Source organism: Sorex araneus, chromosome 3, assembly GCF_027595985.1.
Source record: "Sorex araneus isolate mSorAra2 chromosome 3, mSorAra2.pri, whole genome shotgun sequence".
NCBI classification, from domain to species: Eukaryota; Metazoa; Chordata; class Mammalia; order Eulipotyphla; family Soricidae; genus Sorex; species Sorex araneus.
This window is the reverse complement of record NC_073304.1, coordinates 52,120,158-52,145,811: the sequence shown is the minus strand read 5'-3', so window position 1 is coordinate 52,145,811 and position 25,654 is coordinate 52,120,158. Positions and strand designations below refer to the sequence as shown.

Below are 25,654 nucleotides of genomic sequence, written 5' to 3'. Positions count from 1 at the left end.
AAAACAGTAACAACAAGTCTCAAAAAAAATGGAGATGTTACTGGTACCCACTTGAGCAAATCAATGAGCAACGGGATGACAGTGACAGTGACAGTGGTGGTGCGTCATTCCACTTCTAAGCATCTATGTTAGGGGCTCAAAACACTATATCACAGATCGATTTGAACTCCTATATTGACTACAGCTTTATTTACTAGAGCCAAGATCTGGAAAAGAAAAAGTATCCCTGAATAGATGATGACTGGATTAAGAAACTATGGTAAATAGACACAATTAAATATTACTCTGCTTATAAAATAAAGACAAAATCATGCAATTTCCTGCTATGTGGATGGAACTGGAGGGATGTAACAGTGTAGTTGGTCAGAAGGGGGACAGATACCAGATGATCTCTTTCATATGTGGGAGAGAGAGAGAAATAGGATGAAAGCAACAGATGGTCAAAGGCAACAGGCTAGAGGACTGGCCTTCAAAATTGAACACAGCTGAGGAAGGAATCCTTCAAAGGATGTTGAAGAGAAATAAGTATTCTTGAGGTAAGTGTGCAATTTGAAAGAATGATGCATGAAATCTTACTGTTAACAATATTGCAAATCACAGAAGTTCAACCACCAAAAAATTAATTACCACTGGACATGTTGCAAATAGAAAACTGGGTGACAGAGTTAATGATACCTTAAACAACATTTTATATTTCGGGGCCAAACCAGTGAAACTCAATGTTCGGTTATATGACTAGTTTGGCCCCCAAACAAACAAAAAATATTTGTTATTGGTATCTTTGGGAGTCCTTTTAGTTTTATAATCTAGAAAATCACTGCGAAACTTTACTTCACATCTATTATATATAGATGGATATTGAAATCCTAAAAAGTAAATAAAACTGCTCAAAACTCTAGAAATGTGAAAAACAAGGTCTTATATAAGTGAGCGCAAAATCTACATTCTGTGAAAATAAAGAATTGATCAAATCAAATGTATAGTTTTTTAAAATATATAACTCAAAGGCAAAATAAAAAAGAAAAGAAAAGATGCATAATAAAAAAGTTACTTATAATACACATTAAAATGTCTGTCAAGGGACCATAGGCTCTTTTTAAAATATGTAGAAAATAAACAGCTTAAATAATTAAAAAATTATACCAGGGGCCAATTTATAAAAAAACATTTTGTGAAAAAACATGTTATTTTTAAATAATTGGAAATTGAATTAAACTTTTGAATAATTGAAAAATCACATTCTTGAATTTAAATAACAAAGGCTAATGTTTGCTGTATGATAATTGCATTTTCACTAGAAGCTTTATAATTATTAACCCACAATACCAAGAGAAATATTATGAAGCGGATAGGCCTGGGTCATTTTTAATTTTTTTATTTTCATCCTATTAAGTGACTTAACTGACTTTCAAATCCAATTAGTTTATCTCATGCTATTAAATATAGTCACAACTGAATCTAAAAATGTCTAAATATGAGTTGACTTAACTCAAATGAGTTGTCCTTGTGACCTCTAGTTATGAATCATTCTTAAAATTTTTAGAATGTATAAATCAACAGATGGAAACCAATGTACTCTAAAGAAATATATCTCCTGGCTCACTTAAATTTTCTATGCTTATTATGCATTCTTGATTATAATTATTACCTTCTCTTGTTAATTTGTTCTCTTGTTTTGCTATGTATTTATAATCATTTGTTTTATCCCATCCAGGATGTGGCTCTGTATCTATGATGAGGCTGGGCCAATATTCCCACTTATTTCTGATGACAATAATGACAAGTTAGAAGGATCCTATTTACACATGTTATTATTTTCAATGTAAATATTAGTCACAGCTGCTGCAATTTTCGCAATTGTAACATAGAAAAGTGAGATGTTGAGATGAGGACTGAAATATATCTATCAACTCTCTAGGCTTTCAGATTAAAGTATGAAAAGAAGGCAAAGAATAATTTTTTCACAGGATACCAAACTTCAAACTGAATTATCTTGTATTAATCCTATAAATACCTACCACATACAATGAGCACAATTATTAACATAGCCATAGGATTCATAATTAAAAGTTACTCCCACACGAGATATTTCAGGAATGCTGTGCTTAATAATTTCCAAATAACCAGTTGGTAAATTGAAAAAAAAATACTAGCATAATTTTTACTTTTCTAATAAAAATGACACTTATTATCATCAAGAAAATTAGCAAAATACTAAATTACTTAAATAAAGGTTGAATAAATATTATTGTTAAGGATCTAAAGAGATTATATATATGGTAAGGCATTTGAGCTGACTAAAGTTTGTTACCTCATTATCATATATAGTCTCCCTAGAACAGCTAGTTATGGCTCAAAGACATTAAAAGATAGATACTATCTTTTATAATATTTTTTATTTAAGGCTATTAGATGAATTTGTTAATGTTACTTAAGTTCATTTATTTTTGCTGTACACAACATTTAATCTTATGAACAAACTATAATATATATAACAATTCCATATAATAAATCAAAAAGTGTTTCTATCTCTGTTTATGCTTGGTATTCTAGATAATCCTTGTTAAAACAAGTTTTAACATATATTCTTGGATCATATAGATACATAACATTGGGACATTGATTTTAAGTTTTAAAGTGGTATATTTTTAAATTAGAAAATATTGCTAAATAATACATGCATACAATTTTTTCATAGTGTAAATGAGTATATTTAAAGTATATAAAGAAGCAAGAATAGTAATTATCACTAAGGCTGGAAAGGTACATAGAGATTTTTAGCTACACTGAATTTATCTTGTTACGGAAGTAGGTTAGAGAAATGTTTATTTTCCACCAAAACTCCACATCTCTTTTCCTGTTTTGTGGGGGGCCCTCAGCCAGATACGTTCAGGGCTTACTCTTCACTCTGTGCTCAGAGATGGTTTCTGGTAGAATCCTGGGGAAACTTACAAGTTGCCAAGGATCAAAACCAATCGGCCATTTTTGAGGAAAACACCTGACTCACTGTACTAATTCTCCAGCCCAAACTTAATATATTTTCACAGTATCACTGTATCACTGTCATCCGTTGTTCATTGATTTGCTCAAATGGGCACCAGTGACATCTCCATTCGTCCCAGCCCTGAGATTTTAGCAGCCTCTCCTTACTCATCTTTCCAAACACTACCGTATTGGAGGCTCTTTCAGGTTCAGGGGAATGAGACTTGTTATTGTTACTGTATCTGGCATATCAAATACACCATGGGGAGCTTGCCAGGCTCTGCTGTGCAGGCGGATACTCTCAGTAGCTTGCTGGGCTTTCTGAGAGGAACAGAGAATATATATAAGAGAATACAAAGCAAGTATGTTAAAATCAAACACATGTGTGCTGCTTTAGGTGTGTTGCTCAGGAGTAACCCCTGGGCATCACCGCATGTGACCCAAAAGAGCAAAAAAAAGGAAAGATAGCTTGTGCCAGGCATACATGAAAGATCCCAAGGAGATATAACATTATCAAGGTTCCATAACCTCCAGCTGACCAACATATTCACAAGAACTGTCACTGTCACTGTCACTGTCATCCTGTTGCTCATCGATTTGTTCAAGCAGGCACCAGTAACTGCTCTCATTGTGAGACTTATTATTACTGTTTTTGGCATATCCAATACATCATGGGTAGCTTGCCAGGCTCTGCCTTGCAGGCGCCATACTCTTGGTAGCTTGCCAGGCTCTCTGAGAGGGGCGGAGGAATCGAACACAGGTCGGCCGCGTGAAAGGTGAATGCCCTACCGCTGTGCTGTCACTAAAGAACACACAATTCAATTCAAGAATTTTTTTAAGTCAAAGGAAAAGAATGTATGTTTGCTAAGTATATTTGGCCAGGAAGATAGATCAAAGGGCTAGTATACATGTTTTTTGACCAAGAAATCTGAGTTTGAACTCTGGTTTCACTGGGTCACTCAAGCACTGCCAAGAATTACTCCTGCATACTGCTGGGTATAGCCTCAGAACCAAAAAGAGAAATAAAAAAATGGAACTCATTTTTCTCTGCAACTTTTATCATTAAATTAGAATGTGAAATCAGAATTTTGTTGTGTTGTTTGGGGAACCATACCTGTCAGTACTTAGGGCTACTTCTGACTCTGTGCTCAGAGATCTCTTTGATCTATCTCCTTGGCAAATGTACTTAAGCAAACTTACATTTTTCTCTTTTGCTTTAAAGAAAGCAGACCCAGAATGTGTCCATAATCACTGCCGACTGGGCTTGGGGACTATATTTGGCATCAGGGATTGAACCTGGGTCTGGTGCGTGCAATAGTGCAGCCTTACCCACTGCCCTGTTGTCTCTCAGGCCCAGCACTTGGTTTCTTAGATTCCTAAAGAAGTCATCTGAGAAGAGCCCAAAGTAATCAGCTGGCTTCTGAAATACTTCTTTTGATCAGAACAATTTAAGTAATTTCCTTGCTTCAAGAACAAAAGTTATATTGAAATAAAAATCAGAGCTAAGAGTGCTGAAGAGATAGTGTAGCAAGTAAGGTACTTGCCTTCCATGTGGCTAACCTGGATTCTGTCATTGGCACTGCCTGTGGTCTCCTGAAGAACATCAGGAGTAAGCCCTAAGCAGTGCTGGGTATGTACCCCTTCTTCCCCAAGAAATGAGAGCCGAGAGTGAACCTTCCTTTTTTAGGAGTATGTCAATGTGTGGGGGTCACACCCGGTGATGCTTAGGGATTGCTCCTATTCTGCACTCAGAAATCACTCCCTGCAGTGCTTGGAGCAGGAGGGGTTGCGGGGGCACATATGGGTTGCTGAGGATCGAACCTGGGACAGCTACATGCAAAGCAAGTGTCTTACCCATTGTTCTATCACTCTGGCCCTTGACCTTCAACTCTTGAATTGAATTGTGTGTTCTTCAATTCCTGAATATATCTTATGTTCCACTATATATAATTAAATTATAAAATTAATCCGTTTAGATGAAACTACAAAAGTAAAAGAATAAAGAGAAAAACTACTTCACCATTTGAGATTTTGTAATAACTTTGCAAATTACTATTTGTAATTGGTTACTATTATCAGTTGTGGTAACTTCTCAAGGACTCCCAGAAAGCCCTCAGATATAAGCAAGCACGTGTTGTCTTCTTTTGAGCTTGGGCTGGCTCTAGTGCTTTCTGGCAAATAAATTCTAGCAAAATTATTCATATTTTACCTAAAAATACTATTAAGAAAATATTATGTCTTCTTTCTTAGGTGCTCGCCCCTGTATGGTTTCTCTATAGAAAATCAGTTATCATGCTGTGAACTTCCATGGGCAAGGAACACATATCTCTGGGGAATAAACTAGTAAATAAGAAATTATACAACAATCATACTTTTGCATTAATATAAGTGCTTCTTTGTGAAAATATTCCAAGTAATTTGTCAAGACAAGATGAACATTAACGACTCCAGAACCACAGAATGAAGTTAACTCTTCTATCTCTCCTGAAGTTTTACCAGAATAGAAAATACGGGAAAAAAAAATAAAAGTAATTTTGCTGTCAACTAGTACAGCAGTTACTGAGTTATTTTCTCTTTTTCTAATGTGAGTAGTAGGATATTGAGATATTTAGGCTCTAAATACTTTTTCTCTCTAATTATCCATCAAACAAAAATATGATCATTGATATATAGGTTTAATGACCACTAGAAACATGCCTGTCCCATTAGGCAAACTAATTGAATTGGATGCCAAGGAGAAATGTTTCCTAAATCATAAAGCACTACTAGATTTTCATTTATATTCAAGCCCATAATGTGTGAGGATTCAGAGACATGAAGATAAAAGAATGGAATTTAAACATTCAATCACTATGCTGGATAAGAGATAGAGAATATGACTGAAATAATTTTTGGTAGGCTTAGTCATTGATACCATGAAAGTAAAAAAATGCAGTGTTGCAATAAGAACACACTAGAGTGTTCCAATAAACATGCACTGGAGTGTTCCAATAAAAATGCACTTGGTAATGTAATAAAATTAAATGCTGAAGCTGTGAACCCTGGTTAAATATTACTTCTTAAATTCTCTGGAATTTCCACTTATGTGACAAATCTATTGTTTCTCACATTTATCCAGAGTTTTTGCCAGAGGGCAGAGGTCATCTTACAAAAGTCCTTAGGTTTTAGTTTCCTATGTTTACTAAATGAACAGATCATGATAAATTTAAAACAGTTTGACCTGTCACAACATTGAAAATGATTCTGGGCTTGATCCTACGCAAATTGGAATGCCCAACTATTTTTTCTGCTCCCCTGTGTGTCTGAAAATAGCCACCTTGTTGATCTAGGATTTGCAACCTCATGACCCTTTGCAATACTGCAATATTAAATTAAGTAGCATGAATGTGTAACATGTATCACTGACAGCAATATATAGAGACTTCCAAGACAGCAAGCCAGATTGAAATTAATTGTAAGGGAGGGAAGATTTGCCTGTTGTCTGTGCTGAAATATTAGGCAATCCAGTTATGTCGTATTGTATTAAAATATCTACTCTCAAGGCATGTGTACTCTCGGCTTTTTTCATAATCTCTAGTAGAAATATATAAATATCAGCAAATTCAATAAATTGCTTTACAGATCATCTTGAATGTAAGGTCAAAGTTTTCAGAAATAACACAATCCTTAAAATACTCTATTTGACTATGTAAGGAAAGATAAATGCTTCTCTACAGGAGTCCCATATCTGCATGACATTATATAACATTTAGTCTCATAATGTTGAAAAGATCATGATAGGATATAAACTATTGAGAATTTTATTACCCTTTCTCTCTTAATGAAATGAACCTTATCAACATACATCTTTGCATTGGGAGTGGGGGGGAACTGCTCAGTGCAGAACTATCTAAATCAATTTTCTCTCCACATACACAGCAGAAGATAGCTGCGAATGGAATAATGTTGTAGAAAAACAATGTGGGAAACTTGAATGTGATGTGGAGTTTTTAATCTTAATTCACTACTTTATTTGAAATAATATAGTTTGGGGTCACTTAGTTTTCTCCCTCTTTATAAACTGAGTCTTTAAGGAGACATTCATTCAACTGCTTCAAAAGGCATCAAATTGAGACTTTTTCTACAAACTATTCTAGTAACTTCAGGAAAAGTGAATAGTTTTTCAACTAAAGTGCTTAAGTTTAAGAACTGTTTTGAGTATTTGAATTTAGTGTCACATGTGTGCTATATACATATGTATGCATACATTATTATCTATACGTATATACTGTTATTTTTTCTATCTGTTGTATGTGTGTTTTCCCCATAGTCACAGAATTATATGAATTATTAAAAATCAAGACATAGGCAAACAGCAAGTAAATCCTAGAAACCAGTCAGTATTTTATTATTATTCTATAATATTAGAAAAAATCAGACCTCTTTCTATAGAAATAAGTACCACTTTTTTGCAGACATTAATTTTCATATGAAATATTAATTTTTGAATACAATTTGAAAATTTCTGAGAGTTGTGTAACATTTCTTAATGATGGCATTCATTTTTAGAAAATATTGCCTTAGGGCTAAATTTGCACAGCGGGTAGGGTGTTTGTCTTGCACAAGGCCAACCCGTGTTGGATCCCTCTCTGAGAGGCCAGCAAGCTACCGAAAGTACCCTGCCCACAGGGAAGAGCCTGGCAAGCTACCTGTGGCATATTCAATATGCCAAAACCAGTAACAACATGTCTCACAATAGAGACGTTACTGGTGCCCGCTTGAGCAAATTGATGAACAATGGGATGACAGTGCTACAATGGTATGGTTGTTAAATCTATGATTTAATATGTTCATATAATTATGATGTATATAATAAGTGATTTTCCAGCAAAAACTCTAGCAATAACGTTCATGAAAACAAAAATTTACCAAATTAAGACTAAATGATTATAAATATTTAATTCACATTAATAATACATCTTGTCTAGCTGTTTTTTCTTTTTTGGGGGGCAGGGGGGTGCATGCTCAGCATTGCTCAGGAGTTATTCTTTTTTTTTAAATTTATTTTATTGAATCACCAAGTGGAAAGTTACAAAGTTCTCAGGCTTATATCTCAGTTACACAATGTTCAAACACCCATCCCTTCACCAGTGCCCATATTCCACCACCAATAAAAACAAAAACAAAAGCAAAAACAAAACAAACAAACAAACAAAAAAGAAAACAGTATACATCCCACCCCTCACCCCCCAACCCACCCCATACGTGAGTGATAATTTCACTTCCTTTTCTCTTTACCTTGATTACATTCCAGATTTCAACACATAACTCACTCACTATTTTTGTTGGAATTTATCCCCTAAGAATACAGCTCTATTAACAGGGAAATATTTGATAATAAGTTTTCCACTGATGAGAATGAAGAGATAAAATGTCGCGCGGCGGCTATCGGTTTACAATTTCTGTATTATAGTAATTAAGTCCGCGAAGATTTAAGTTTGAAAATGAATCATTTCCCTTCCTGGAACAGCATGTAGCCAAAGTTAGTTCACAGTCTCCATACATGGGTGCAAGCACTTGCTGGAACCCCAATTCCTAAAGCTGTCTCTGGTTCCCGCTCGTTCCACATCCACCGGCTCTGCAGAGGCATGGGCACCTGGGCCGAAAACCCGGCTGGCCAGAGCCGAGCACCGGCCCTGGCTGGGCTCAGGAGTTATTCTTGAAATTATTCAGTGCTCAGTGGATCATAAAGAGTGCCAGGGATCTAACCAGGGTTGGGAATGTGTAACACAAGCCCCCTACCCACTGTACTGTAGCTATTGCCCCTGGCTACTTTTCTAATGGTTGGTCAATGGTTGTAATTAACACACATACCAGATTCTAATGGTAATTCTAATTTAGTCTGATGAAGTACTATGGTCAGAAAAGATGACACACATCCATTTTAGTTTTCCTTCTCCAAGTCAGTAAAATGAATTCACCTCTAGAGCTTATAGTGAGTAGAAAAGCAAAGAAAAACAGAAACTAATTAAAGTATCATGTAAATAAAAAGCCACGTTGGATAAAAAGTAACTTACTACCTGCATTTTACTGAGTATAAAGGAGAAAGCTACCACCTTATCCTGCATAAATGCACTGTGCATAAATGCAGATACTGAAAACTTTCTAACATACGAAGTTAACATTGAGGGAGGCACAGTGAAGGAAATACTAGTATATACAAGTGAAATAGACTAAGAGAACTTTTGTGCAAAGCAGAAGAGAAACACTTGCTTTATTAGTTATTTTGGTAAAATAAGATAAATTTATAATAAAGAGATCACCAATACAGAGTTAATAATTTGTCTTACAAAACAATTCCACTTTTCACAATGAATTGTGTACTATCAATACTTCAAGATTTTTGTTAAATCACTCTCAGTCACTTACAAAATGTTTTAATTAAAAAAGCCAACCAGATGGGGCTGGAGAGATAGCACAGAGGGTAGGGCGTTTGCCTTGCATGCGGCCGACCCGGGTTCAAATCCCAGTATCCCATATGGTCGCCTGAGCATGGCCAGGGGTAATTCCTGAGTGCAGAGCCAGGAGTAACCCCTGTGCATCGCCAAGTGTGACCCAAAAAGCAAAAAAAAAAAAAAAAAAAAAGCCAACCAGAAATTACATCTCAATCAGCCACATGTTCTATCAGTTATCCAAAATTGCCACATATACTTATCATTCATATTTTAGCACACCGCCATCCCCTTACCTTCCACAAAGCAGGCATGTAGAAGGTGAAGTTAATACTCATGGACTTATTATAGTGAGAAGATTAATATTTCATTAAAAATGACCTTTGTTTTATTATGTGGTTTGTGTCTGCATGTTCTTTTAAAAAATAAAATAAAAATTCAATGGGAGAGAAAATCATGATTTAAAAAAATTAAATATTCCTATGTATTTGATAACTCCAAGATCTTTACATAATTTCAAGTAGATTTTGCATTCTCTGCCAAACTAGATCAGAAAAACTCTATCTTCATTTTCCAAATGCACTCATTTTTTAGTTTTTCTAATTCCTATTATTTGCAACACTTTCTCCACATTTAAACTGCTTTATAAAGAATAGAATCTCAAAACTGTGTGCTCACTAAATAAATTAGCTTGTTAACAATAGTTAAAAATAACTCTTATTCACCATCTTTTGTTGAGTTAGTTTAAAAAATAACATATTAAGAGGAAAATATACTAGCATTTCTGTTATACTAACATTGTCTCATTTTTTTTTTTTTTGCTTTTTTTTGGGGGGGCACACCAAGTGATGTTCTGAGGTACTTCTGGCTCTGCACTCAGGAAAAACTTATGGAGATGTTGGGGGACCATATGGGATGCTGGGAATAAAACCTGGGGTGGCTATGTGCAAGACAAACTCTACCCACTGCACTATTGCTTCAGCCCCACAATATCTTGCCCTAAGGTAATTTGACCATGATACCAAGCATGCACATGTAGTTAAAGATATGCCTTTTTGGACCAGTGAGATTTTTCATGGGTTAAGGTGCTTACATTCCAGGAGGCCAACTGCCCTCTATACTACATGGTCCCAGTCCCAAATACCATCACAAATGAAGTCCTCATTGCTACCATATGCATCTCCCAAAGACAAAATAAAATTTATTCATTATTTGTAAATATTACCTTTGCTCACTTAGTTTATATATACATAAAAATAATCTCAAGATTAAAAGCAGTTGTGAGAAGGGCTGGAGTGATAGTACAGTGGGTAGGGCATATACCTTGCATGAGGTCAACCCAGGCTCAACCCCCAACATCCCATATGGTCCCCTAAGCACCACCAGGAGGATTTCTGGGTGTATATCCAGGAATAACCCCTAAGCATCACTGGTTGTGATCTAAAAAGTTAAAAAAAAGTGGTAATGAATAAACAGTTTAATAAGACCTGCTTTCTTTTTTCTTTTTCTTTTTTTTTGGGGGTCACACTAGGCAATGCACAGGGGTTACTCCTGGCTCTGCACTCAGGAATTACTCCTGGTGGTGCTCAGGGAACCATATGGAATGCTGGGATTCAAACCTGGGTTGGGTTTGTGCAAGGCAAATGCCCTACCTGCTGTGCTATCGCTCCAGCCCCAAGCTAAAGATATCTTCAAAGATGGCACACAACTGATCAACCAAATGGAAACAGAGATAAACAAATGGGACTATATTAAACTAAGAACTATGAAATATCACCTCACACCATAGAGACTGGCACATATCCAAAAGAACAAAAGCAACCGCTGTTGGAGAGGATGTGGGGAGAAAGGGACCCTTCTACACTGCTGGTGGGAATGCCAACTGGTTCAGCTGTTTTGGAAAACAGTATGGACGCTTCTCAAAAAATTAGAAATTGAGCTCCCATTTGACTCAGCAATACCACTCCTGGGAATATATCCCGGAGAAACAAAAATGTATAGTCGAAATGACATCTGCACTTATATGTTCATTGCAGCAGTTTACAATAGCCAGAATCTGGAAAAAACCTGAGAACATGCCCGAGAACAGATGACTGGTTAAAGAAACTTTGGCACATCTACACAATGGAATACTATGCAGCTGTTAGAAAAGATGAAGTCATGAACTTTGCATATAAGTGGATCAACATAGAAAGTATCATTCTAAGTGAAATTAGTCAGAAAAAAAGACATAGAAAGATTGTGTTCATCTGTGGAATATAAAATAACAGAGTAGGAGACTAATACCCAAGAAAAGTAGAGTTAAGTACCAGGAGGTTGGCTCCATGGCTTGGAAGCTGGTCTCACATGCTGGGGGAAAAGGCAGCTCAGATAGAGAAGGGAAACACCAAGTAAAATGTGGTTGGAGAACCCCACTCAGGAAGGGAGATGCGTGCTGAAAGTAGACTATGGGTTGAACACAATGGCCACTCAATGCCCCTTTAGCAAACCACAGCACCCAAAAGGAGAGAGAGAACAAAAGGGAATACCCTGCCACAGAGTCAGTGTGGGGTGGGGGATGGGATTTGGGGTTGGGAGGGATACTGGGTTCATTGGTGGTAGAGAATGGGCACCAGTGGAGGGATGGGTTCTCGAACATTGTATTAGGGAAACACAAGCATGAAAATGTGTAAATCTGTAACTGTACCCTCACAGTGATTCACTAATTAAAAAATAAGTTAAGTAATAAATTAAAAAAAGATACCATGTTTGTTCACTTTTCAATAGCAAGTATCTAACTGCTGTGCTAGGTCATATTTTACTGATGACATTTACTGTGTTGTTTTTATGAATTATCTGTTCCCAACACTGGTTGTTGGTTAAATGAACACTAAATTGTTCACTATGCAGGATATGATATGATGTATAATTTCACATCACTATTCAAAGTATTGTTTTCCTGATGCCTGTCTATCATTGAAAATACTGCTTCATTCTCTTTCTCCAGAGAGGAAAAGAAAAACAAATTTTTTCAGTTTTCCACTCATTGAATGCTTCCTTCTATCCTAAGAGAACAAGTTATTTATCTTTCTTTTCCCGATGAATATATGGACATGTATCATCATTTGCTTTAACTTTGTCCTTTTTTGTGTGTTAATTTCAGTTGTGCCCTGATTCAAACCTAAGTTTCATGCTTGAAAGGCTTGAACATTACCACTGACCTACATCTTCAGATATCATTTCCCTACTTTCGTCCTTGCTTTTAGGAAATTGACAATTTTTTATGAGTAAAAACAATAGTTTACAAATAATATTTTTTATTTTCTATTATTATGATTGTATCATCATTGGCAATCACCAATATTAATCTGAAATATATAGGTTATTTATTAGAATTTTAAGGTAAAAAACCCACAAATCTAAGGAAGTATGATGATAAAAATTCAAATACATATTCTAATATAGACAAGATCAAGCTAGATTTAAACTTCAAATATCCTTTAGTAATTAAACTATAACCCCACAAACACCTGTTTTCATACTTTTCAATGTAAGTTCAGGTCCAGTCTTTTGGACAGTAATTTATTCATCGAAAACATTAAATGATACCAGATCTTATGTGCATATAAATATCTTTATAAATTAAAACTTGATAGATAAGGATCATCACATAACACTTGTGAGCATACACACTGACTATTAGACATATGTAGTGACATAAGTATCTCCATAATTCCTTCCATAGAATTCTCAAGGATAAGAAAAACCTATAAAAATTTATATAAAAAAGTTTTTAAAAAGTCTTATTGGAGGCAAAATCTTGCATGATCTGAATAATTTTGGTGGAAAATACTGCCCTCAAGTGATCCGAAGCTATTTACAAAGTTCAGTGATCTCATTTCATATTTGACATGACTCAGGGTATAGCTAAAGCTGCAAAATATTAATATTTTTCATCATGAGGTAATGTGCCGGATTTCACTAGAGATAATATGAAAAATATTATAACCATTCTAAGATATGAAATAGTGTGTATCTGAAATAGTGTGAACAGCCTCAAGGTTTCAAAAATTTACTGCAGACATGTAATGTAAAGAAGCAGGTGACAGCACTAAATATTTGATGTACAAAATTTAAAAGCAAAGAAATCCTTCTCTGGAAAGGAGAAGAAAAAAAGAGTTAAACATAGTCTGCAATAAATGATAGACATCTGGGAATCAGATAAAATCAAAATGATGAGAATGCATATAGTTGTAAGAGCTCATAGTGACAGCCAAAGTCAAGGCTTTTCAGGAAGCAGAAGAGGCCCAACTCACCTGGAACACATGGGCAAAAGGAAAGGCAGGAGTGAGGAGGTAAAGAGAAAAGGTGATATCGATTTGGAAGGATGAATTACATTTCAGCAAAACTGGAGGAAAATGTGGAAAAATATTCAGATATTTGCAAGTAAGACATGGAATAAATGTAGACTTTTTAGTTTACAAATACTATGATGAGCCTTTAATTGAAGAGAGTATGGATATGCAGAATAAATTAAAGGCGAGCACTATGAAGAGAGGACATCTGGTCCCAGAGACCTTCATGAACCAGGTGTGAGATAAGATGGAACGTGAATAAAGGAATAAAGGTAGGACTACAAAAATGGCATCTGATTATCTTAGGTCATTGTTTTTCTTTCTTTTTCTTTTTGGTTTTTGGGTCACACCAGGCTCTACACAGGGTTACTTCTGGCACTTCACTCATGAATTATTCCTGGCGGTGCTCAGGGGACCGTATGGGATGTTGGGAATCGAACCTGGGTCATCTGCGTGCAAAGCAAGTGACCTATTTGCTGTGCTATTGCTCCAGCCCCATCTTAGGTCATTCTGGAATCTGAAAACAATGTCTAACAACCTTTCTCGACACTTTCATTCCACAATTTGAATGTAATTATTATAGGTATATACCCAATATTGTTTGAAATTGAATCATTTTCTTTCATTTATTTCTTTCACAGCCATCTGTATGTATTGAATGCTTAGTTGCCTCATAGTTAACTCGAATCATATAGATTTTATATACAAAGCCAGGTGACAAATTTTAGTAACTGGAAAAATATACAAAACCCACAAAACACTGCATTCTTCTCTAATGTTTAGATATCTGTATTTAATTTTCAATGCAAGTGCTTGAAACATGAGTATGGTTCACATGCTTAAATGTTAATTAAATTTCTCTCCCAATGAAGAAAAAAGAGCTGAGTTTTTGAGATTATAAATTTCTAGACAAGATCAGATGCCTTCCCTTGTATTCTTACTCAGGCAGACAAGAGCCTTATTCTTTCAATTGTCAAAGAAAAATATAATAAAGTAAAATCTTCCTGTAGGAAATATTACTGAAGGAAAAATCACTTTTTAACTCCTTATACTATATAGATTTAATGATTCTTTTAGTCTGAAAAATTTTCCATCTCATGCTATAAAACTAGTTAAGAATTGATATTTCAAACAATATCTTAAACAATCTAATCAAACTCATAGTATATAAGATTTTCTTGAATGTTAATAAATCTAAATTAGGTGATACAATGCATTCTAAATATATAGAGAAACCATAAAAGATATATGATGGCCTCAGGTGCTAAACATTTAAGTAATTAGTCACTATTCCCACTTTTACTTTATTCTCTTGTTAAACCCCAAACTCACTAGGCTTAAAAACAGTTGAAGTGAATCTGATTACTCTATGATTTATTTTTCATATTCAATCCATTTTATCAGCTTACTTTATATGTACAAAATGTGTTGCTTTTCTTTTACTTTTTGTGGTGAAATGTGTATGTAGTACACCACGGGCAACATCAGACTGCCTGCAGGGAGAAAGCTAGACTCAGAATGTTCATGAACTGAATGTAAACAGGAATAGTGAATGCCAATCTCCATTGTCTTGCTGACTCAATAGTAAGAAGCTTGACATTTACTTTTGTTTAAGGCAATCCCATGCACAGCTCTCTTTTTAAATTCTACTTTCTTGTTTCTCTTACTAGCTCCCCTTTCTTCTTTCTCCTTCTTCTTTTCATCATTTTATGTTTACTTAAAAACAATTTTTTTTTTTTGCTTTTTGGGCCACACCTGGCAATACATAGAACTTATTTCTGGCTATGCACTCAGGAATTACTCCTGGTAGTGCTCAGGGGACCATATGGGATGCTGGGAATCAAACCTGGGTCAGCGTGTGCAAGGCAAATGCCTTACCCATTGGACTATTTCTCCAGCCCCTAAAAAATTTTTTTTAACAATAGTACAATATTATTGTTTCATACTTGCAGTCCTGCTACACCATAACCACCACCAGATCTGCTACCATCCCAAGTTCTCCAGCACTCTCAGATCTCAGTTCATCTATGTCAAGGTTGTTTCCTTTGGAGGTTGTGTAATTCTTGCTTTCCTTTTCTATACTCTGCAAATGAGTGAGGTCATTTGTCTTTTCATTTTTGAGTTCATTTAGTTTGACTTCCTCCAAATCTATCCATGTAGAAGTGAAGTAAAAGATTTATTTTTTTTTGTAGTTGAGCAGTATTCCATTCCATTTGACATTTGAGTAATGTTTGGCGAATATAGTCATACATATGTCCTGTTGGATTATTGTTTTTGTATTCCTGGTGTAAAATGCCCAGTACTGGGATTGTAGGATCAAACAGAAGCTTAAGCTTTATTTGAGAAGTCTCCAATATTAAAAATGCAGCAATAACTTTTAGGTATTTATTGGAAAATTAAGAAAACTAATTTGAAAATACATTCAAACACTTTTTTCATAGTAGAATTGATTACAATAACTAAAATATGGAAACAACCCAAGTGTCCAATAAAGTTTATGGGATAAAGAAACTATGGTACATGTACTTAATGAAATACTACTTGGCAATAACAAAAATTGAAATAATTCAATTTACTGCTATGTAGATAGATCTGGAGAGTGCCATCATGTGTGAAGTTAGAAGAGAGGCAGACACAGAATGAATTCCATTGAATATGGTATATAAATAAACAAAATAGCACTGTCATCCTGTTGGTCATCTATTTGCTCGAGTGGGCACCAGTAATATTCCATTGTGAGACTTGTTACTGTTTTTGGCATATTGAAAACACCATGGGTAGCTTGCCAGGCTCTCTTGTGCCAGCGGGATACTCTTGGTAGCTTGCAGGGCTCTCTAAGAGGGACTGAGGAAAATAAACATAGTAGGGGAACAAATGACCAAAGACAACAGAAACTGAGAAATGGTCTTCAATAGGCTGTTTAAATAGAGGGGGTCCTAGGGGGTGGGGACATTGGGATGATGGCAGAGGAAAGCAGACATAATGGTTGGAGATTGTAGTTCTGAAATGTTTTAATGCAGGAAACCCTACCAAAAAGAGCATTGTAGAACACAGTGACTAAAATAATATTGAAACCTCCCACAAAAAGTACTATTAGGGACCAAAGAGATAGCATATATATTAAGGTGCTTACTTTGATGCTTACTGAAACTGACTTTAGTTTGATTCCTAGCACCACATATGGCCCCTGAATATCAAGAGTATTCTCTTAGCACAGTTGATAGAAATAAAAAAATCATGCACAATAAAAGTGATATAAAACCAGTGATCTCAAATTTTTCAAGAATATACAAATATATGGAAACTGAACAAATACATAAAAATTAGCAAAGTACTTGTTAGTGAAAATGTTAGTAAAAGCTAAGGATGCTTTATGTAAGACTTTGGGCAGAAGAAAATAGGTTTAAAAGGATATATGTCTTTATCTGCCTGTCCAGATAAGATCGCATGAATTCACGCATTCTCAGCTAAATATATTGACATGGACTTTAACTATGTAGAATTCTTTATGTTCAATATAGTCTCTATCGAAGACTTTCTGTTTTCTATTTTCTTTTGAGGTTTTTATTATCAGCAACTGTTTTGGTATTAAAATATCCATGTGCCACAAAAAAAAAGAAAACTCAAGAAATATTCTTCATCTGCAACATGTACAAAACTCTATCTTGAAAAAATGTTAAGGTTGCAATGAAGTTATCAGTAACCCATTTTTTAACAAGCATTATAATACAATATCAAAATTTCATTAGTAAGAACTTCTAAACTCAAGGCTGATGCTTTTGGAAGAATGGTAAATAAGAAAAATGTGCTTAATGTGGATATTTTTAGATATTAACTTACATCCAAGGTTTTTTGCATGCTACCATAGTCCCCATTATGCATTCAAGTCATCTTTCTAAATTTTCTGATTGAGGAATCGTATTATAGGTCTAATAAGTATAAACTAAAACAGCTTGTAAATAACTTTTCAACTATGTGGTTTAAAATTCTTTCTAACACAAGAACATTGTATTTAGGGAATAATTGATAACATGTCATTCCAATTTCTAAAATTTCCTCAGGTGAAAATGTAATAAATGAATATCACAGACAAGGGCCAAAAAAGAATCACTGCTTGTTTAGAATATAATGAAATACATCACTCTACCTAAGTAAAATTAAAGTGGGGAATGTATTTCAGACATAAGAAGACTTTAAAGTATTTAACGGATATTGAAAAAGATATGTCTTGTGTGTGTGTATCGGCACACATGAAAATTTATTAAGCTAATGCTTCTGAATCTAATTTCTTTTTGAATTAAAAATAAGTTTTAATCAAATCCTAACCTTTAAAGTTGTATGACCTCTATTACCCTCTGAGCAATAGAGTCATGGCTGAGAATAAGAGGAAGCGTTAGGTGAACATATTCTCGGGAAATGGTCTGCTCTCAAGAATCTCAAGGTAATACAAATATCTGAGTGAGAGCATTTAAAATTCTGTAAACCCTCTTTTTTAAAAAAAATGTGCAAGAAGATATTTACCCTCCAAGTATGCATCTTGGACCCTTGGTTAAACACTAAAACTTCTAAAAGAAGACAAATGAAACCATGCTAGTACCAAGACAATAATACTGACTCACCTGAAATTCTGCAGTCCTGAAATTATCATTCCCTTTTTATATCTTATACAAGTGACAGAAAACTACTCTCCTCGTATGGAAAAACTGGCATAAAAATGTCAATGAGATTGGGCAGACCATCTAGCATTTCATTAGTCTAAGTCCTTTTTAAAACTCACCAACCTAGACATTGTTTGCCCAAATATAATACATTTAATCTCTTTTGCTGTTTTCTCATTGTGGAACATATAAGACTTGCCCCTTTACTTGTCTAAATGCTATTTTGCTTTTATCCTCTGAAGGCTCTGGTATTTTTTTCTATTGCTAGCTAGCATGTTAACTAGTCAGAATTTCACAAATACTAAAAGAAGACACCCTTCTGGGTAAAAGACAAGATAATTTATTATAGGTACACATTGTTTTAACATACTTGGTGTTAATGTGCTTTGTAGATTAAAGGTTGGGGAAAACTGTGAGGCACATAAGTATGGGCAGATTTTTTCCAATGAAATGTTTACTTTGTCTCTGAATCATGTTTAATTAAGGTGCATAAACTTTTTTAGACAAGTTACCCTTGCACAGTAAATTAACTATAGAACATTTATCTTTTATATGCACTGGAAAGCCAAAAATAATTGTGTGACTCACCACAGGGTATGACACAAAGGCTCCCCCATGAAATTTTGGAATTAAATTAATTTTGATTTCTAGAAACTTAATTATTATGATCTTCAAGGCAAAACCTTTAAATACATGTTTTATTAATTCATAACTTTTTAAAAAGTCAAGTGATACATACAGTTTAGAAAAAAATAATTATATGAAACACAACCTCATTTCAAATTTCCTCAAGAAAATCCTTTTAAGTAGATCTCTTAACAATTACTGATTTATCTTCCTATTTCCAAATGTACAGTATAGTTTTGTTTTATAATTTCCACAAAGTCTTACTGATTTCTCCCTGTTGAGGAGAAGCCTCTATGCCTTTTCTATTAAACTTCGCCTGTGTTCCTCATATTCATTTAGTTAAAACTTTTATTGTCCAACTTCCAACTATAGAAATTTTATATTATGTGGGAAATGAATGCTAACTTAGACTAATAAACATTTATGTAATAATCAAAATATTAATACAACCTCACAAAATTTTAAAAAGTATCTTTAATTTTAAAGTACCTCATCTGTGGGTCAGAGATATAGTACAGGGATTAAGGTGTTTGCTTTTACATGCAAGGAACACTGATTCAATCCCCATCACTACATATGGTCCTCCAAACACTATAAGACATCCCTAAACGCAGAGCCAGATGTAAGTTCTGAGCACATCTACAGTGGCCTCAAAAACAAACAAATAAAAGTAAAAAATAAAATTGAATGACTTTATTTTTATCAGTAATCATTGTATATAGCTATATAAAATAATAAAAATGTAACAAGGGGAGAGAGAGAGAGTGTGTGTGTGTGTGTGTGTGTGTGTGTGTGTGTGTGTGTGTGAGAGAGAGAGAGAGAGAGAGAGAGAGAGAGAGAGGAGATTCCTGTCCTCTGAAACTATAGTTCTTCTCAACATAGTACAATAAAAGCACTCAATTTTGTTTCAGATAGATTTTGCTAATATAGAAATTTCAAGCTAAATTATCGTATTACTTCTTGCGGTGTTTTAAAATTTTTTATGTGAAAATCCACCTTATTTTGTTGTTCCCCATATAATGCAATAGATGATTTTGCATTTGTGCTCTGTGTTTCAAGAACTCAGTTCCTAGTTATAGTATATGGCAGAGCCACTTTGGAAAAAAAGAAACAGAAGCATGCAGTGAAAGTGACAATACTAAATACAGGACTTGAAATAGAAAAATTAGTCTTACTGTTTTAGTGCTTTCTAAAATACTTAAAGCAAATGTGTCTAAAATAAAGTTGTTCACTACTTTATGATTTATAAAAATTATTTTCTCAATCGTGCAGTTCAGGTTACATCAAAAGCTAAATGCAAATAAATCTTCAAGACTATAATCCATTTCAACACCAAAGTTCCCAATTTAAACATAGCATTAGAGGAAGGGATAAGCATGGCATTAATAATCCAGTTAATTTTTTTGTTGTTGAGGGTTCTCAAAGGCAATGCTGAGGCCTAGGGTTGTGATGCTGTTTGGACCCAGCAGTACTGGAGTTCACAGGGGCTACGCAGGTAGTACTTAGAAGACATGTAGTGTTGCCATTGAAATCAGGGCATGAAGCATACTCTCTTACTAGCTCCATTAGCCATGGTTTTTATTTTATTTTATTTTATTTTATTTTATTTTATTTTTGTGTCACACCCAGCAATGCTCAGGAATTACCCCTGGCTCTGCACTCAGAAATCATTCCTGGTGGTGCTTAGGGGACCATATGGAATGCTGGGAATTGAACCCAGGTCGGCCGCCTGCAAGGCTAACACCCTACCCACTGTGGTATCTCTCCAGCCCCATGGTCTTAATCTTATTGAAAATGTGATAATGAGTTTTTGGCCCAAGAAACAGTACCAGGGTTAAGGTGCTTGCCTTGCTTGTTGCCAAGTCCAATTAATTCCCAGCATATCACAGTAACACAAGCACTGTTGGAGTGGCTCTTAAGCATTTCTGGGTGTGCTCCCCAATCTAATTTCCACATTAAGGACCTGAGAGACAACATAAAAGGTATGGTGTTTGTTTTCATGCAGTATATCTAAATCAATACCCTACACCTCATAAGGCCCCCTAATCATAGTCAGTTGTCATTTCTTAGCAAAGAGTTAAGGCGAGTCTCAGAGAAATGCTATATGTGGACCAAACTCTCTTCCTGAGAAAACAGAAGGCACATATTTTAGATTACAAATACTCATGTAAAGAAAACATACTTGAATCTAAAAGTTATACTCTTTTAACAAGTTTATGTTTGTAACACAATTTCTTCCAATTGACCTAACTTATCATGAATTATTTTTATTAGTCAAAAACAGGTTAGAAATTTTACTATCTGAAGACATTTATGAATCTATATCTCTATTAATATGCATAACTGTTAATCACCTGCATTTAGTTCTCTCGACGTGAAAGTAAGAGCTTTTTTTTAGAAAAAAGAGTTTTTTTAGAAAATTAAAAACTTCTTTAATATGCTAGTTTTTTTTGCATATTAAAGAAGTGGCCTATTTAATAGAATCTATGACAATATATGACAATATATCTTGACGGGACATCAGAAGATCTCGTGGCCGCCCACCAACTAGATGGTCAGATTTCTTCGTCAAATCCCTGAATGAATGATTTGAGGCTCTTTATGTGCCTGGAGCAAGCAGATAATCATTGGGCTGCACTAGCACAAAACAGGGACAAATGGAGATGTTACTGGCACCCGCTCAAGCAAATCAAAGATCAACGGGATGACAAGTGATACAAGTGATGACAATATATATTATTTTCTCCAATAGTATATTTCCATAAAGACTGACAATCAAAAGTACAGAAAAAATAATAATTTTATAGGATGCACACAGTAACATTTCACTTAAACAACATAAAACAAGATGTTTAACAACTTCAAATTGTATTAGAGAACTGGTACCAGGGATATAACACAGAAGTTAAGCACTTGCTTTGCAATAGCTGACCCAAATTTTACCCCTAGAATCCCACATCATTCCCCAAGCAATGCCACAATTAATTGCTGAGTGCAGAGAGAGGAATCACTCCATAGCACAGCCCAGAGTGGTCTCCATATGACAAATCTAAGTGTAGGAAAGAAATTCCAAAAGTAATTCAAGGAAGGGAATAGGATGAAGCCTTGAGACAAGACTGTGTCTAAGGTGACCACAAGTGTTTAATAAAAGAACAGGGTTAAGGAAAGCAGGTGAGAAACCTGCTATTACTTCCAGCAAATTGTGCAATATGAAATGAAATAATAAGATCTACCTAGGTCTAGTAATAAGAGTTTTAAACAGAAGGAAAGAGGGATATGATACAACAGTACTGAGAAGAATTTGTAGAAAGAAAGAAGAAAAAACACTTTTTTAAAGTTATTTAAAATATAATTGTACCCCTGTGTACTTGATTCTTTAATTCCATAATGCAATTTTTCAAAATAATGAAGTATATGATATTGGCACTGCAAGTCATAATCATATTTGAAAGCTTTTGGTGAATTTGCTTCAGAGTTTTGAAGCACATTATGAACCAGTTGGTGTATACACTATATAACACTATATAATCAAGTATATTTCCTAAGCAAAACATAAGAAAAGTAAAGACAATAAAAAGTTCTGCATTTTTCTCTTTGGATCATTTTAGATCAGATGTCAGCATTAAAATAAAACCTATTAGTTTTTTTTTGACATAAACTTACTGAAAAAATGAAGCAAAACACATTCATTTAATTTTCATAACTCTAGATTTTAGAATTATGCTGAAGGTATATATATATATTATACTTCATTACAAAAGACAGAATAACATAACAAAAAAGAATATGCATACACTCTAGAAAATTAAATTATAAACTGTATAATTGATTTAAATTAAGTTTGATGGTATTTTTTTTAAATTTTTGGGTCACACACAGTGATGCACAGGGGTTACTCCTGGCTCTGCACTCAGGAATTACTCCTGGTGGTTCTCAGGGAACCATATGAGATGCTGGGAATCAAACCGGGTTGGCCACGTGCAAGGCAAACGCCCTACCCACTGTGCTATGCTCCAGCCCCTAGATGGTATTTTTTTAAGTGTGTGTTATTAGAAATTTTGGGTTAGAAGAATTAGAGTATATGTCAGTGGTTGAAAATTCAGCAGGACAATAAGAATGAGAAAACACCATGTGGAAAACAGGTGCCTGAGTTATATCATGGGATGCCTAAGCACTGGAAAGTACTAGAGGTCATGGATCATGACTCTCATCATAACCAGGAATGATGCAAGAAACTATAAGTGAAAAAAGGGTTCTGCCGTAAGTGACATATGTAGGGAAAATTGCTTGCTCTATGTGTAGAATTGACATAAAGAGATTTCAGAAGCATAATTTTGGGGCAGTGTGGCAGCTAGTGATTGTTGGTCCTGGTGCCCCCCCCAAAAAAATAAACTATAAGTGGAAGGTGAGTAACAAAGGCCACCCTTCCATTATTCACCCAAGTGATTTTATGACTCTCAGAATAATAAATTCTGCATAATTTCAATCTCATCCCAATTTCCCTAACTATATGACCTTTGTCATGCATTGATAAAAACAATTAAAAAATGTAGAAAGATAAATAGGCAGAAAAGGAAGTTCTTGCTGTAACTCTTTTCTGAAACATTTTAGAAGATTAAAACAACAACTTTTTGTTCTGATATTAGAAGGTTAATAAATAAAACTGAAGTTTTTGTAAGAAGACAATGTGGTTAAGGGTAAAACACCCACCTAAATGTAAAACCATAAGTTTTTTGGTGAAGAAGAAAATGAGAGACCAAGAGGATTTAAAATATATAAGGTAATGTCAAAAGTGGGAAAAAGAGATTAACAACAACAAATAAGTCAATAAACATTTTCCAGGTGGCACAGCATTGCTCAAGCATTGGTTGCTTTCAACAATCAGAGCAAAAGTTATTTTTAAAATCTTAACGGAGTTTCTTCAGGAAATATATTACATGAGCTATCCTCACCTGTACATTATTTATTCTCAAGTAAACACGCTAGGTTTTGGAAAAAAAAACACTCCAGTGTTTCTTAATATATTTTTAAAAAGAGAAAACAAGTTATAGGATAAAAATCATAGTAAACTTATTAATAGTTTCCTGAGAAATTTACTTACAGTACACATCCACTCTAATTGACTTTATCGCAGGGGACCCCAAACCATTCTCTGCTTTACAGTAATACCGGCCTCCTTGGTGTCGTTGAATATTTGTAATCCTCAAAGTTTCATTGAATACACTTGAGTCTTGAAATCTGTCAGAGGCACTTCCTGCTGTTTTGGTCCACCTGATCTGAGCAAGCATCAACGAATATTGTTACTTCAGGTTGGTTTTCACACACACACACATACACACACATACACACACACAACCAGACAGCTATTACTCATTTGAAGTGTTTGCTTTCAGAACTGCTATAATGCTATCCATAGCATCATTAAAAATATTTGAAAATTAAACAAATTATTAAAAAAGTATTGTCACCATGAATTACAAAGTTATTAATGATTGACCTTCAGGCTTACAATGTTTTAACAACAATCACCTCACTAGTGTCCACTTCCCTCCATCAATGTCCTGTGTACTTGTAATGCACCCTTGCCTGCCTCTGTGGCGGGTGTCTTGTCCTCATTTTTCTTTTAGGCTTCATGACTTATACTACTGCTACTGAGAGAGGGTCATGTGTCTACTGAGAATGGCTGTAGGGTTCCCTACCCTCTCCTCTCCAACCCCTATCTTCACCCCAGTGACAAGCTTCCTACTGAAGACCAGGTTTCAAGTTAAGTTGTTTCTGTTGCCTTTGGGATTTTGTTACTTCTCTACTATGATTCTTTCTATCCCAGAGGGGGAAAAATAGAAATTAAGATTCCATATGACAATGTAAAAATTTTTAAAAGCATTGTATCTTACTTATAAATTTATTTCATAAAATTCATCAATAGCTTAATCAATATGGAATTAAATGCAAAATAACAAAAAGGAATTTAACTATGTAAGCATAAAATGCAAGTATGTATTAACTTCTCCTTTTCTTATACTTAAAAAGTTTTCTTTCTTATTTCCCAAAAACCTTGATATTAGACCTGAATTAATAAGTTACATAAAGTAAAACAGGCAGAACTCCCCATGATATCAAAGCTAGAGGCATCTTTAAAGATGATGCCACTGATCAGGCCAATGAAGGAAAAATAAAATGAGACTAAATTAAGAAACTTCTGCACCTCAAAGGAAATAATGACCAGAATGTAAAGGCAGCCAACAAATGGGAAAAAATATTTGCCCACCAATCATCAGAAAAAATGTTATTAGACACACATATATATGTATGTATGTATATATATATATGTATATATAAAGCACTGATAGAACTTGACAAGAAAAGAACAAAGCAAAACAACCAACCCCATTAAAAATAGGGAAAAGAGATGGAAATAAAAACTATTCCTCAAATAAGAAATTAAAGTGGCCAAAAGGCCTCAGAAAAGATGCTCTCTATATATCACTAATCAAGAGGGAGATGCATAGTTTGTATAAGTTATACTTTGGGGGAAAGGGGCAATGGCTGGCAATGCCTGGGGACTACTTCAGACTCTGCTTAGGGTCTGCTCTGGCAGTGTTCTGGGGGCCCACATTGCCAA

The 25,654-nt window shown here is 34.7% G+C and overlaps 1 protein-coding gene and 1 non-coding gene across 2 annotated transcripts in view; one reads left to right on the top strand and one right to left on the bottom strand.

The window, feature by feature from the left end:
• Positions 1 to 25,654, bottom strand: part of MDGA2 (MAM domain containing glycosylphosphatidylinositol anchor 2) — a gene marked incomplete at its 5' end in the record, with an annotated part of 811,681 nt that overhangs the window by 315,830 nt on the left and 470,197 nt on the right. The window contains one exon of the mRNA XM_055132080.1: positions 24,134 to 24,308. Coding sequence (XP_054988055.1) covers positions 24,134 to 24,308 — 175 coding nt within the window. The remainder of the gene's footprint in view (positions 1 to 24,133; positions 24,309 to 25,654) is intronic.
• On the top strand, positions 23,277 to 23,410 carry LOC129404042 (U11 spliceosomal RNA). The gene has a single exon (XR_008629650.1). It is a non-coding gene; the product is annotated as a U11 spliceosomal RNA (small nuclear RNA).